General features: G+C 40.6%; 1 protein-coding gene across 2 annotated transcripts in view; it reads left to right on the forward strand.

The window, feature by feature from the left end:
* Nucleotides 1–16,694, forward strand: part of Zmat4 (zinc finger matrin-type 4) — a 518,094-nt gene that overhangs the window by 479,142 nt on the left and 22,258 nt on the right. For both annotated transcript variants that reach the window (XM_051169437.1, XM_051169436.1), the window contains exon 6: nt 174–270. In XM_051169437.1, coding sequence (XP_051025394.1) covers nt 174–270 — 97 coding nt within the window. The remainder of the gene's footprint in view (nt 1–173; nt 271–16,694) is intronic.

Here is a 16,694-nt window from a genome sequence, read left to right on the forward strand (position 1 = left end):
TTCTGCTGAGTTCGGTGGCTGGGCACTGGGAGGAGGGGCAGGAGTGCCTTGGAGCAGGGAACCCAGAGTCTTCTCTGATACTCAGAACCTGCCTCTGTGGAAAATTCTAAAAGTCACTCATCCTCAGGACTGATGATGCAGAGCTGCTAACCATGCCTGTCTGTTGTCCACAGGTCTGAGGCGCACTTACAGATGTACAACCTGCAGTGTGTCACTCAACTCAATAGAACAGTATCACGCACACCTGCAAGGATCGAAACATCAGACCAAGTAGGTCCTCTTTTCCAACTCTATGGCTGTTCCCCCTGCTGCCCTGTTCTCACTCTTTCTGTTCCTACCCCTTCTCTGTTCCCACTATTTCTGTTCCCACTATTTCTGTTCCCACTCTCTCTCTTCCCTTCTTTCCTTGTTCCCACTCTTGGGTCCTTCCTATAAACCTGATTTTTTTCAAGATCATTAAAGCCAGATATGTTATTTATCTTCAAAGGGCAGATGGACATAGATTTTATTTTCTCATCTGTAAAGTCTCCTTGACATTTATGCTGCTTGAGCCTTCAAACTGTGCCTAGCATTACTAGGAGAACAGCTGCTTTCTCCCTGTTCAGCACAAATAGTGTGATTTTTTTTCAAAACTACCTCAGCATGTTTTATGACCTTGAGGAAACTTTTTAGAAATATATTGTGTTTTTTGAGTATACGATGTGATCACTGTTGTTTGGCTTTACTAAGCTTCAGTATCATGTAGTAAAACTCTGTGAATATATCCTATGATGTTTTCATTCTGGGTGTATGTTGTCAACTAATATGAAAATGTAACAGATCCCCTGGTACATTTAATTCATATGTATTCATATATATGTATATATGACTTAAATATTGGCAAAACCTATGTACACAACACACACACACACACACACACACACACACACACACACACACACGGTATTGAAAATTAAATAAAAGTCTGCTCTTACTATTTCCCCCAAAATATTCTCAAATTTTAAAACCAGAACAGGCTGCCAGTGTGGTCTTACCTACATTGTTGCATGCTTTCAGAATCACCAGCACCAAAACCAGCACCAAGGCCAGCGCCATGGCCAGCACCAAGGCCAGCGCCATGGCCAGCACCAAGGCCAGCACCAAGGCCAGCAGCCTGAAGGCCACTGCTGAGGCTGTTATTAGAATACTCAAAAAAATGGGGTGCAGGGCATAAAAAGCAAAGAATGTCTAAAAAGGATGGAGTCTAACTAGATGCAATTGTTTTCATTTCTAAAAAATTCATGAAGAGAATCATTTAGCAGGTCTGACTGTATTAAAGCCCTGTGAATAATTAATGTCATCCAACAAACATTTATTGAGTGCCACTGTCCTCCCTGGTGCCTGAGGGAAAGTGAGTAGATGTGAGCCTTTCTCTTATGGAACCCCAACCAAGCAGGAAAATGTTCTCTAACCATGTATGCCCCCAGAGCCATGAGAACTGCAGAGGATGCAGGTGAGGTCAGTTTTTCTGTGACTTTGGTATAGTGAACACACACACACACACACACACACACACACACACACACACACACACACACACACACACCAGAGTTCAACTCTGGTGCTCATCATAGATTACCTCCATATGTGTTATGAGATGTCCTTGTCAGTTTTTTGCTAACTTGACACAGCTGGGGTTATCCTAGTCAAGGAAACAATCGAGAAAATGCCTCCATAAGATTAGCTTTTGGGTAAATGTGGGGGAGTGTTTCCTTAATTAACAATTGATGTAGGAGAGCCCAGCTCACTATAGGTGGCTTCAGCTCTGGGCAAATGGAGCTAGATGGCATGGGAACACAGGCTTTGCAAGTAATGAGAAGCAAGCTAGTGACTCCATGGCCTCTGCTGTGGTTCCTGTCTCCAGGTTCCTGCCCTGCTGGAAGTACTTCCCTGACTTCCCTCCATGATGAGCTGTTACCTGGAAGTGTACATGGGATTAAACCCTTTCCTACCAGGCTTCTTATATTTTGTCACAGCAATAGGAACCTTGACTAAGACAGGAAGCTTTGATGGAATGAGTATGCAATGGTAAAACATGAGTAATAATTTCCAGGCTATATTGTGAGTAGGTCCATTCTAGGCAGACACTAGACATTGAGTTATAGGAGGTCAGTCTCAAGTGAGGAAGTTTAGGCCTACAACTAGCTTGAGCATGTTTTCTCTTCATCATTCCACTGTCTTGAGAGTCCATCCTTACTTTGCTGTGGTTTACGCCAGAGCAGGTCTGCATCAAAGGAAAGCTTGAAAATTAACGGCAGTGAAAATTTCTCAGTTCTTTATGAAATACCTACAGCTTCTGCATTGATTGATATATTGACTGTTTCACACTGTCCCCCAAGGAATCTCTTTTTATCTTCTCCCTAGTTTATAATGTATAAGAGGTGGTGTATATATTTTAGTTAATCAATATACAGTGTGCAGGGTGGCACCAAAATAACTGCACAAATAAAAATTTTTTAAAGCATTCATTAATTCTTTTTAATAAATAAAAAAGGAAAAATAGTGGCTTTAAGTGGCATATGTTATACAAATAACATTGTCTCCAGCTCCAAGAATATGCTTGTCCATCTCCCTCGCCCCATACCCATAAAGCTTTGTGGTATTTTTGCATTGATTATTGCATTTCATTCCTGTAAGTCTTATTATTCTATGGGAGAAAGTGAAACTCAGAGAGGGCTGATGCCAGCAGGGTTTGACTTTACCTGTAATGACTCCACATCACTCGGTTTCACAAACATGGGCCTTCAAGGGAGAAGTGCTGGATAAAAAGAGGGAAGCGCCACTTTGCACATGTGGTTCAGTAGATGTGTGTGGCATCAGTAGAGTAGTCCTGTTTGAGCCCAGGTGATGTGCAGGCACCTCTCTGTGTTCTCATCTGGATTCTGCACCTTTCGCCCTAATGTTCATCTTCCTGTACCCCATTGTACATCACCTCCTACAGCTTTATGGTAGGTCTTGGTATCTAGTGGTGTACATTGTCTACTTTTGCATCTTAGTTCGAGACCGCTTTCATTGCTCTTGAGCTTTTGTGCCTCTACATAAATTTTAGAGTCAAAATGTCAATTTCCCTGAAACCATTTACAGCAGGGTATCTTTGCATCTTCCCTCATCCATGGCGTACCCCATCCTTTGGACCTGCCTTTGATTCATTCAGTAAGGTTTCCTCTTTGCAGGAATCTCACACATATCTATTTAATTTTCTTCCTAAGGACTTGTTCGGAGGGTGCTAGACCATCAAAAAAGGCAATGATTTGTGCCATTTTAAGAGAGCATAATATAAACGAGATCATTTTTAAAAATTGAAAAAACACAGTTACAAACAGCGGTGTTCCCAAGCCTGTATCCAATCACTTTGTTAAATTTACTTAACATTCTAATTCCATCAGCAAATAATTAAGGATTTTCTCTGTGACAGCCACATAATCCGCAAACAGTTAGCATCTCTGTTCTCCTCTCCTCTTGTCTACCTGCCTGATCACAGTGGATACCCTACTCTGAGGTGCAGACTCACATAAAACCATAGTTGCTACAGTCTCATCTCACAGACCTTCAGATAACTATGGAAATGGAAGCAAGACATTGCTTGTCTCTAATAATCTGCTAATGTTTCTTATGATTGGATGGCAGGTTTCATCTGTGTTTTAAACTTTGCTGCTGTGGTCATAATTTCCCAATTTTTCATTTATAAACTATTAAACTGTAGTCAGTGCTTTCCAGACATTGATCCAACATTTCACCGAAACTTCATTTTTCTTGGAATATTTTATTTTTATGTATTCATGGAATGAATATCCAAAAAACATTTTAAGATTGTGTGTGTGTGTGTGTGTGTGTGTGTGTGTGTGTGTGTGTGTGTATCTTTCTGTGCCTGTTTTAATGAGATGGTTTTGGGCCTTTTTTCTTGTAATGCTCTTAGTTTCATTATAAGGGCAATGCTGGATATATATATATATATATATATATATATTCAAAGTTTCTTCTCTGTTTTTGAGCCTTACATATGTGAGCAGGAAGCTAGTCTTATTTAATTCATTGGTAAAACCATCTGGTTCTGAAGATTTACCCTTTTAGAAGATTTGTTTTTTCCAAGGATTTATCTATCCTACTTATTTCATAAGAAAACACAGTTTAGGAGATTCTCCAACTTTAACCTTCATGCTGTAGCATATTTACTGCTCTTTCTTAATGTCTTTATTAGCATACATTAATTATATCGAATAGGTGTATGCTCTGGTTTAAAAAAAATGCCCACAACAATTTTAAGCATTTGAATACTTCATGCCATTAATGGCACTGTTTGGAGAGGCCAGAGTTGCTGGAGAAGAATGTCCCTGGAGGTGGGCTCTGAGAGTAAGAAGCCCCTCCTACTTTCTGTTCAACCTCTGCTTTATGAGTGCTATTGAAGGCATAAGCTCTCAGCTTTCTGCTTCTGCTGCCACTCAATATTATGCATGCTCTCCCAACAATTGTGGACTCCAACTCTCTGTAACCATAACCCAGAACAAACCCTTTCTTCTAAAAGCTGCCCTGGCCATGGTGCTTTATCAGAGCCACGGGAGTTATATAACGCACTAATGCATTATAAAATGTCCATGCATGTCTTTGAAACCCTGGAGTTGATTTTTGTGTATGGTAAGAGATAGATATTAACATTCTTCTACATGTTTGCATCCAGTTTTTTCAGTATCCTTTGTTGAAGATGCTGTCTTTGTGTGGATGGTGGAGGGATACAGTCCCCATCCCTTTTGACAGGTGATGGCTACTGGAGAAGGAAGAGTGAGTTTTCATTGGAAGTTTGGTAGACAGACCTTGCTTGCTGGATGCCCCACTCCCATGCAAATTGAGCAGTTCTAATTGGTCTTAGTTGATATTTAAAAAAGAGGAAGAGGAAGAAGAAAGAAGAGAAGAAGGAGAAAGAGGAAAGAAGAAGGAGGAGGAGGAAGAGGAGGAGGAGGAGGAGGAGGAGGAGGAGGAGGAGAAGAAGAAGAAGAAGAGAAGAAGAAGAAAGAAGAAGAAGAAGAAGAAGAAGAAGAAGAAGAAATGAAAGAAAGAAGGAATGTGTAGGGCATGTCTCCAGCAGCGTATGGGGAATGGATGGTGCATAGGTCCAGATACATTTTATACGTGTAAGAAATTTTTAAAATTATATAGTTAGAATACTATCTTTTCTTCTATGTGTAATTTTCAATCTTTGTAAAAAAAAATCTTGTGCATTGGCATATATTTTGGTCCTCTGTCCTGTTGTATTCATCTAAATGTGTTGGTACCATACTGAATTGTCACTGAGTATAACTTGAAGTCAGGTATGGTGAACCCTTCAGCATCCTTCCTTTGCTCAGCATGGCTTTGACTATCGAGAGGCTTTTTGTTTGTTTCTTTGCATGATATTTTAGCATTTTCTTCTCTATTTCTGTGAAGCATGGTGCTGGACTTTTGATGGGGAATGCACTGAATCTGTGGATTGATTTTTGGCAGAATGGCAATCTCTACAATATTATCCCACAACTCCCCCCTTTCTCTTTACTTTCCTTAAAACCTTCCCACACACCCCTCCGTATTCTATTTCAATTTTATGACCTCTGTTTTCATTAATTGTTATTACATTCAGTTATATTCATTTAAACACACATTCCTAAGTAATAAGCATAGCCTGTTCAGTCTGCATCGTATTATTTGTATGCAGCTTTCAGGGGATAACTATTTGGTATTGGATAACCAAAAGGTACATCCTTCGCTAGGGAAGAGTACTTCTCTTGTTCTTAGCATTGTTAAATTGCTGAATTTCTTTGTGTATGGTTGAGGTCTTGTGGGCTTTGGGCATGTCTATTAGTGTCATCCTGGTTCAGTTCTTGTCAGGTTGTCATGTTGGTAAGACTGTATGGGTGTAGCTTCTGACATCATTAGGAGACACATTCTCAGAGAAAACTCCCTGATCTTCTGGCTCTTACAATCTCTATACCCCACTCTTCTGAAATGTTCCCTGAGCCTTAGGTATGGGAATTGTGTTGTGTGTCTTAATTTTTAATCAGTTCCAGAAGGTTTTGTTTGTTTGTTTTTTAATTCACTTCTTCAGTGGTACATCCACTATTTGGTAATATGTTATTTAATTTCCATGATTTTGAGAATTTTCTGTTGTTACTCTTGCTGTTTATTTCAACCTTTATTATATTGTGGTCAAACAGAATATAAACAATCATTTGATTTTTCACATATTTATTAATACTTGCTTTGTGTCTTAATATATAGTTTCTTTTAGAGGAAGTTACACAGGCTGTTGAGCAGAATGTGTATTCTGTGGTATTTGGGTGGAATATTTTATAGATGCATATTATGCCATTTTGATTCATGAAGTAATGTAACTCTTAGAATCCTCTGGTTTTTGTTAGTATGACATTTGTATTGGTGAGAGTAAGGTATTGAAATCACCCAGTATTACCAGATAATAGTTAATCTGTAATTTTATATCTAATAACTGTAGCTTGGGTATATCTGAACTTGATGCCTATATATTCATAATTGTAATAGTCTCTTGATGAATTGTTCCTTTAACAGTATGCTATGAACCAGATTTCATGCATATTTTGTTGGCTGTTAAAGTAGTGATACCTGCTTATTTCCTAGTTTGATTTGCAAGAGATAACTTTGGCAAGTTGAGTTAACTCCTACTATTATGATTCCAGACATATGATCACCCAAAATCTATGCTGTCCTCTTGGTGAGTGTCTTATTTACATTTTTATTGCTGTGATATAATACCGTGATCAAGTCAATTTATTGAAGAAGAGTTTATTGGGCCTTACAGTTTTAAAGGATGTTTCAATGGCCATCATGGTGGGGACCATAGTAGCAGGCAGGGAGGCATGGTGCTGGGGAAGATGCTGAGAGTTCAGTTCTGATCCACAAATAGGAGACACAGAGAAAAAGTTAGTCAGAAATGGTGTGGGCTTTGTAAACTTCAACACATCTCCAGCAAAGCCACACCTCCAAATTCTTCCCAAATATTTCCACCGACTACCAAGTATTCAAATATACAAGCATATGGGGGCCATTCTCATTCAAACTGCCACAATGAGAGTCCATTTTTTTCTGCTTTAAGCCACCCATCTTATGATAAAATTTAATGGTGGCCTTCAATAATGCAGTACAGTGTCCACTCGGTTTGTTCTACATGTAACGCCCAGGTTGCCTTTGACTAGGCAAACACCTGCTTTGCCTGTTCTGTCAAGGACAGTGATGATGGCGGTGATGCCATGACTGATAGCTGAGTAGAACTTGACTGTAGAGGAGGATGACAGATGTAAATGATTGAAGGCATTGCACATGAAATGCGCTACATCCCGTTGCCAACCAGAAGGCTACATCTCTATTTCATAGGTTGAGAAGCTGAATCTCAGAGAAGTTAGGTGACATATTTAGGGCCTTAAAAGTAATTAGTTGGCAGAGACAGGAGCAGAAGTCAGGCTGTCTGTCCATCATTTCAATGAGCATATTTCTTAGTGAAAGTACTGTCTGCATTTGCCAGCGCTAGTAACATAGACATGGCCCTTTCCATTTTTGAAAAATCCAATAAATAGCCAGTTAGTAGCCAATTTTCTCTCCATTGTTAAATAGCCAGAGAAATATTAGCCATCTAATGAGACTAAAGACTCAGAAATGCAAATGTGCACACTGACATATAAAGCAATTGCCTATTAGTGGAGTCTTCGGTGCTTCCAGGGGATCTAGTCTGTCAATTAGTACAAATGAGTAAAATGAAATTTAGAAGCCATGAGTACATACTATACACTAATGAATAATTCCCCCTTAATGCACTTAAATTTGAGCTCGGGGAACACTCTAGGCCTCAGAACATTATATTACCTAAAAGTAAAGGATATAAAAGTTGTCATTACTTTGATACTTCAGCTGATTAAAAATGAGATATAAGCATCCACCAAAGCAGAAATGAGCAGTAATCTCCAGATTCTCCTGTTCTTTGAAGAAGTCTTCAGTGGCGATGTCCATTGTTCTTTCTGGAGTTTTCCCCTAAGTGATACAAATTCTCATGACAAAGGCTCATGCTACTCATTTCTCCTACATCTGTCCATTTATGAAGTCCTTGAATGCTTGTTCGGCTAATTTCCAGGCCTGCGATATATTTGCTATAAGTATTTTAGACTTCGGAATAACAGTGAGTTGTTTAAGCAGTACACAACAGTAAGTAAAAATATTTTTGAAAGTAATGCCAGCCATAAAGATTTTTAAAATATACTTAATAGAAACTTAGCACAGCTTAGGAGCCCTTGAGTGGATTCTCTTTGGAAAATAAGCAAACAACCAACAAGTTTGCATGTACTTCTTTGAAAGTAAAAATATTAGTATTCTCTATGGACTTTTTGATGTACTTTTACTATTATTAACCAAGAATCCCACCATTTAAGGAGCTTAGGACTTTGGTATCATGATTTATTTTAAACGTTCACTGATCCACATTAAATTTTGTCAACTCTTTTCCTGCTTCATTTCTATGATTTTTACTATATAATTCGTACCTAGAGACACATTATAACCACTATGTGCCAAACTTAGGTCTTCTACAGGCTTGAAAAGAACCATGTTGGGTGTATGTTCAGTGTGTGTGTGTGTGTGTGTGAGAGAGAGAGAGAGGAGGGGGGGTGGAGAGACAGACAGACAGAGACAGAGAGACAGAGAGACAGAGAGACAAAAAGAGACAGAGAGAGACAGAGAGAGACAGAGTTCTAGAATTGCCAGTGACACCTGATATTCTTCAGCTCGCCCCTCTCCTGCCTGCTTCCTTCTTTGTGAGGCTTGTAATCATTGTTTTGTCTTTGCTGAAGTCAGTATTGATTGTGGCTGCTTTCTGGTGGCTCTGAGCTAATGATTTAATGTCTCAGACTGATGTATGGCCCCTACCAAATCTCATGTTCTTTCTAATACTACCTCATGTAGGCGTTCAGTATCAGTTACCATGGGTGAAGAGCCACTCACCAACTGTCTTGGTTCAAATAAGTGGATTCCCACCTAATGAAAAAACAAACTAGGTTTATTTGGGAGCCTAACAGACCTTTCTCTGTAGGCCAATGGCCAGAGAGCCAGCGTCAGATCTTCTTGTCACTCTTTATGTAGCCTTGAATGCATTTAAATACTATTATTAAGGAAGCCTACAAGTTAACAGAAATAAAAAGAGTAGATTTTATGTGCAATTTGATATGCCTGGACACCATGGGACCACCAGCTCAGTCAAGAGCCAAAGCTTGTTCAGAACCACCCACCAATACCTTCATCCATAGCGTGGCCATCAGTGCTTAGTTAGTTTGTTCTGGAATTTAATGGAATGGTACAGTATGTGGTTTTTTCTGCCTGGCTTATTTTGCTCAGCACAGTGCTTTTGAGAGTCACTCATATGGTTGCATGTATTGGCAGCTCCTATGCAATTTTGAACAAAGCATGCCTCCGTTGCGCATCGCTGTCCCTGTTGGAAATGTGCTGGGCTATAACATGGATGCCAAATTTCCCATCAGCTCCAATAGTCTTTACTTATGATTTGAGGGTTTTATTATTTAACATTCATTTTTTTTTTTATCTAGTAAGAAAATGGCTATAAAATGTTTCTTTTCGGTGTTTATTTGTCTACTGCTGAGCAGACCAAATCCCCCAACTGAATCCAATTCACTATCAGAATATAAGATAGAGGCTTTCCGTTGGTTTTAACTGAGGACAGAGAGGTAGAGTTGGTTGTTGGGGTATAAAATGAAGGCGAGAGCTTCTTATATCTTCATTCTAAGTCATGATACAGCTCTCAGACTCTAATGGCTACCCAGGAAAACAGGTTGAGTAAGATCAACTGAGAGCTCTCAAGGAGACCCTGACTTCTCCCTTAAACAACAAGCTACCAGATTCTCATGTATTCTGTGTCTTCTGAAAAAATATCATAGTCCATTCTGACCTATTATCTACAAATATGTATAATTATTATGTTACTCAAGTTTTAATATTTAAAGACACTGAAATTTTAATCCCCCCAATGTGATCATTACATAGGTATCAAAATATCCCCTATGCTCCATAAATCTATGTGATTAAAATAAAAAATAATTTTCCAAAGAAATAGAATGTGTGCACTTATAGAAAGGCTAGCTGCAATTCGTGTTTATAAACCCACTTTAGAGAATTGATTTTGGCCAGCATTTGTCTATTCTCTTAAAATGTATCATGAAACATCACCATTTGGAAATGTAACTAAATCTAAGAAAGGCATTGGTTTACCAGTCAGATTCCATTGTGGATACAGGAGAGGTGAATGGGCGGAGTCATGCCCCTGTTGGGAGGGATAAAACTCATTTTCTTCCTCCACCTTTGGGGTATGGAGGAGATAGCAGTTGTTCTTGGACTGGTAATTTCATGATGTGGATATGATGAGAGTGTGAATGGCCAGTGAATGAGTCCTTTATTTTAATTCTGCACCATAACAACCCAAATCTACTGAGCACTGGCCAAGTACATTGGCCAGTAAAACGAGTGCCGAGGGAACTACAGGGTCATGAAGATGGCCATGCCTCATGCCTTATCTACCATCAAACTGAGGACTTACAACAAGAATCCAAATAATAGCAAAGGTCAGTGTGATATCACACACACATATGAGATACGCAGTATTGTTGGAATCCAGACAAAGCAGTGGTTGCCTGTGTTGGAGGCTTTAGGTAAGGCTGTGAGGTAGGGATGCAGGGCAGAGCTGTGGGAGACCAGCTGAGGCAGCTCTGCCTCTGCCATCCATTGACTGTGTGTCTCTGAGCATGTAGCTGATCTCCTCCCTCAGGTTTAGTTCCACATCTGTGAAAATCAACAGGGTACAGAAATGTTTCTCTATGCTTTCTGGAAGGAAAACGAGGCCAGGGGAAAGATGGGAGCACAGAGTCATTAGCCTCACTTAGTGCATTTGAGTAGTGCCTAAGATATATGAGACCCTGCCTTAACACACACACACACACACACACACACACACACACACACACACACACACGCACACATATGTACACACACACCACATCCTGAATATGTTATGGATTAAAATTTAAGATCACAACCAACAACAATAAATATTTTGACAGTCATTGTCATGGAAAATTTTTCCACCAAGAAATAACTGCTTATTAATACTGAGTTATTTAAATTTTATTTAAAACAAGCCTTGAGGAATGGGTGAATGGGAGAACATGAGGTAATCTTCACTTTTGTGCCTTCCACAATCCCCAGTCCTTCCACATGTTGATTTGTCCACTCATTCTCTTGCCCTAGGGTAAGAGTTCTCTGAGTTCTCATAAAGGAGACAGCATCAATTAATCGGGAAGAACCTCAACTAACCTTATCAGGCAGGAATAGGGCAGTGGGACTGACCTGGGCCCGCCTTCAAAGAGAGTTTTGGTTGTCTTAGGCTTCGTCTTGTACAATAGTTTCCAATTTGGAATTTTTTCTGTGACCAGTGGTGAGGTTATGTGGCCGAGTGCTTGCCCAGAATTTGGGACAAACTGTAGGTGATCCTCAGAACTCCCAGAGGGGGAAAGTGTCTGCCTAATGCTCTCACTGTAATTGATTTCTTCCTCTCTTGAGCTTCTGCCTTACTCAAGAATTTGCTTATCAGTTTTACAGGTCTGTGAGATGGCTCACGGGGTGACTGCTGACAGCACAAGCCAGGCTTGTCTGGATGTGACTCCTGCACTCTGCATGTTGTCTCTAACCTCTACATGGATACTGTGGCATGTGGACTTATAGACACACTCACGTGCACGCGCGTGCAAACACACACACACACAGATAATAAATAAAATTTGAAGGCACATTTCTTTATTTTTCTTTCAGTTTCATTTAGTCAGCATCCTTGGTTAGCAAGTTATCCTGTAGACACTATCGATTATAGCCCCAAAAGCAAAGAAAAGGAGGCGGGATGTGTTCTTTGCCGAATAGCAATCTTCCATTAGTCTGGGAGACCCTTGGTGGAGTTTATTTATCATTCTGATTCCATGAAGCTCATTTTGCCAATATTCAATTTTTATTTCACCTTTAAGACCATATCCTCACTCTACTTAGGGATTTTTAAAGGCAAAATTGCTATTTGATTTTGGAACACATTGACTGGTTAAATCTGACTGATTCCATCTGGAAATGCTGTATTCTTCGGAATTAGAAGAGGTTTTGTTGTTTTTGGTTTTTGTTTTGTTGTTTAAAAACAAAAATAATGCTCCAGACAAGGGTCGGTGATGCCTCTGACATTAGGTACTGTTATTCTTTCCAGCTTAGTAATAGGCACTGTGGAGAGTGTGTTCCTCTCTGAGCTAATATCAAGTCCATTCAACATTATGATTAGGAAAGCCAGATGTAGTTAAAAATGTGACCCTTAGTCAGTATCAACTTGTAGAAGTGTCAGTGTGGTCTTATGTACCCATCTCTCCCTCAGTTGCCTTTAATAGGAAGGAGGAAAGATGTGCATCCCCCCCCCCCTTTTTTGAGTTACAGAAAATCCTCAGTCCACTTCGTGCTGAGTAGCCAAATCAAACCCAAAATCTATAATGTTAGCTTCCAGAAATGTTGGTAATTTTTCAAGCCCCAGGACACAATTAGTTCAGCGTTGTATCCACAGCCTCTGGGGCTATTGTATTCTCGAGAGAGCTCCTCTCTTTTCCCTCCCTTATGTAAGCGTCCTTTCTTCAAAAGCTGCCTAGCAGAACCGCATGAGCCTTTACTCTTTTGTTTCCAAACCTATCACCATTGGACTTATTTCTGTCCTAACAGGGAGATCTTAGGAATGCCTTAAATAGATAACTTTTTGAGACTCTGATTTTAGTTCCTTGATAATGGATAAAGTTCAAATAATAGATCCAATTTTCTGACATTTTCCCCCAGAGCTAAGCAAGATAAGCCCTGTAGAAAGCTCAGAATTTTAAAAGCGGCTGGCTTGCTAAATTAGGACCTAATTGTTCTTGAGTGTCTCTGTCGGGATGGACACTTTAAACCTCTGTGGAGACAGGTCTCATTTAAAACCTGGCTTTTGGTCAGCATACCTCCTATTCATGGAAGCTGAGTGGGGGGATCATATGTCCCATGAACAGATTTCAAAAGCAACTGAGCAGCTTTCTATGCCTTAGTCTTGGAACTGGGTGCCCTAAACTTGGTTTCTCATTACTGTATAGAAATTCAGGAAGTAGAGATGAACGTCCCCTTGGAGGGAGATGAGAAAGTGCATTCTGAGGTGGAAAGCCACCACAGCCACTGGTGTCCCGTCTAAAGGGAGACAGCAGGTAGGCAGACTCATCCAGCAGCCGGAGGAGAGCATCAACTCGAGTTTCCTAAGTTTTATTCCCACTTTTTCCTTGTATGTACATGTGGAGAAATCAGTTTTCATAGCCAATTTAATTCAGGAGTGAGAGACTAACTGGTCACCCTATGGGCACAAAGTATGGTTTCCCGAGTGAATTTAGAGACTTGTTTCTGCAGGCAAATGATACTGAGACTTTCAGTGAGCCATCCATTGGTCGGATCTACTCTGCACATTAAATGACCTACCTACTACACACTGGGTTCTAAGGCATTCTGAAGAATCACAAACCAGGGAGCTGGGTTTGCTGTCCTCAGGTTCTGCATTCAGGCCATTGTTTAAATTTTCAAATATTAGAGTGTTACAATGCCAAAAGGAAATCTTCCAGTTCTCGGGAACATTAGAATGGCAGCAGTGTGCCAGTGGCCTCGCTGGGATAGCAATTGGTTGCTGAGTTGTCTGAGCCGTTGCCATGGGAGAGTTACTGAACTGACTGAGAATCATTAAGTACCTACTGTGTACAAAAATATGACATTATCCCTACAAAGACAGGTTCTAGATGACGGAGTTCTCAGAGCCCGGAATTAGAGACGAGAAGTAGGGGAGGGACGAGGGCCCGGGGTAGAAAGTGGTGTTAGCTGTGGAGCAGATGTTGGCACCAAGACAGCACTGTAATTTTGTTCCTGGGAAATCACTGAAGTCTGACTTCAAAGCCTTCCTTCTCCAAAAGACATTACCTCCTTCACTCATAAATTCCTATTTTCTGGGCAGCCTTTGAAAAATCTCTCATTGCTTATGCATGAGGACTTAAATTGCAACACCTGATAGGGATACTTCACCGTTAAGAAACCTGCCTGAGTGATTCCACTAAGGATAGGTGACATTTGTGATCAAAGAATGGTGATTAGAGACGTGTGTCTGTTGAATTTGTTGGAAATCAGTTTAATTATTCGTCCTCATTTATGCTAATAACACTTTCTCTAGTGTCATTTAAGGAACTGGGAGGTGATCATGTATGGTAGTATAGAGATGAAGGAAAAAACTGGGCGTCAGGCGTTCTAACAAGAGCTGTTTCACGGTTCTAAAGTGGAGCCTCTGCTCCCAGAATGGGTGATCTTTTTTTTTTTTTTTTAATCTTGAAATACTTTTATTCTTGATCTTTTCATTAGAAGATCTCTTCTTGTGTACACCATGGATGCTCTATAATTAACAGTCTTCCTTTTCTTAACTGTTTAATTAAGAGTGGAGGCCAACAGCTATTTTATTGCTCAAGCCAATGAATGGATAGCATTCCAGGATGGTGTTGTTAATTTTGCATCATTGTTGGAGGATTTAACACACTGTAGCTTCAAGTTTGCCTTTGATGCCATTTCAGAGGATTGCTTTCTTCTCTCAAAGTGATAGCCTTGGGTCTAAATACACCTGCTGGGTAATTGTCAAAATTATATCCATGGGAGTGGGGGGGGGGGGGGGGGGGGAGGGAATGTGCCTTTGTCGACTTTGCCATAGCAATCCCAGCCGGGGATAAATTGCACTGTGAGATGTGCTGATGACAAATACCAGAAGGCTGTGACAGGTGAAGGTGGGAGGGGCTGAGACAGAAATGTAAAAGTTGTTATTGGATGTGGTCAGGATGCCGGAAAGAGGAAGCTGACATGGCCAGAACTGGCTTACCTTTCCGGGTTCGGGCCAGGCAAGTTAGACCCTGCTTCAGTAGACCCTGAGCCTACAGGGCAGTGAGAAGCACAAAGCTCAGGGGTCATCGTTTATGCAAATCTGTGTCTAGACTTCCTCATTATTGTAGTTGTATGTGTTAGACTTTTTCAAGTCTTATGTTCATCAAGTTTTCAGATAGTCAGTAGATGAACTGAACTCATGATCCACCCATGTGGCAGTTTTAGAAAGGAGAAAGAGAAGTGTGTGCTGCCTAGTGTGTTATGACAACCTTGGCATAAGCTAGACTGGTCTGGGAAGAGGAATGTTAATTGAGAAAATGCAAGCCTGTGGGGCATTTTCTTGCTGAGTGATTGACTCGTGAAGGCCCAGCTTACTGTGGGTTGTGCTGTACATGGGCAGTTGTCCTAGGCTGTGTAATAAGAAAGTGGATTTTTCAAGCTGTGGGTAGCCAGTGAGTAAGCAGCACTCCTCTACAGCCTCTGCATCAGCCCCTGCCTCCAGGTTCCTGCCCTCTCTGAGTTCCTGCCCTGACTTCCTTCAATAGTCAACTAAGACATGGAACTGTAAGCTAAAGTAAACCATTTCCTCCCATGTCATTTTTGGTCACTTTTTAATCACAGCAATAGAAACCTAAGACAAATAGTTTTGTTATCGTACTTGACGCAGAAAGGAGTGTAGACAGTTGGTGTGTGGCCTCTGTGTTTGAGTGCCCCTGAGATGGACAAGTGGAGAGGACCCATCCACTGGCCACTAGGTTGAAGGCCAATGGCTGCCCCTTAGGGCATTTGAATATTGGAGCCAGAGCGGGAGCTGGAAAGAGTAAGAAATTCTTCTTCTAATTCCTAGACTCCTTCACACTCCAACACCCTGGATTCTAGACTGATTTCTGACATCACGGAATATCTTCCAGTAAGAAAAGAGCCAACACGGTATAATAAATTGTGTCCTTTTCTCTGTCCTCAAATGGACTGCTCTAAAAAGAGAATTGGAGGTAGACAGAAATAAACCCCTCATGCAGATTCATGCATGGGGAATAGTCTGAGATGTAGTTCCAGTTCAGATTCAAAAGGCCCGTTTAGACTATTTCCTTTTTGTTTTGTTATTTTATTTATTATTATGTCTTTTAGTTTTTGAAATTATAATATAAATGCATCACCCTCCCTTTCCATTTTCTTCCTCCAAACCCTCTTGAATACCACTTCTTGCATGCTGTCAAATTCATGGCTTCGTTTTTCATTATATACATATTTTCCTGATTTTAGTGTTTTTTAGCTGCCTGTAGTTCTTTTGTAGGCTTGAGGCCTCTGAGTCTTTCTGCAACCCACAATTGCATGTCTGTTGTCACTGCCTTTGTTCATCTCATGTTTAGACAGTCATGTTACTGAGACTTTATGGGTGTAGCTTCTGAAAGTCCTAGAATACAAAGTCTCGTAGCAAACTCCCTGATCCTCCAGCTCTTAGAATCATTCCACCCTCTTTTATGCAGTGTTCCCTTAGCAACAGCAGTGGTATTGTGGATGTATTATTTGGGACCAAGTATGAACTGGGTCTGGGAAGCATGCACTTAAGAAATCTAGGAGTATGGAGAGGAGGTGCTGGGGCAGTTGGGGTTCTGGGTCTAGACGAGAGGAAACAGGAGGTAGAGATGCACCATATCCTAGACACT

This window comes from Acomys russatus, chromosome 27, assembly GCF_903995435.1.
Source record: "Acomys russatus chromosome 27, mAcoRus1.1, whole genome shotgun sequence".
NCBI classification, from domain to species: domain Eukaryota; kingdom Metazoa; phylum Chordata; class Mammalia; order Rodentia; family Muridae; genus Acomys; species Acomys russatus.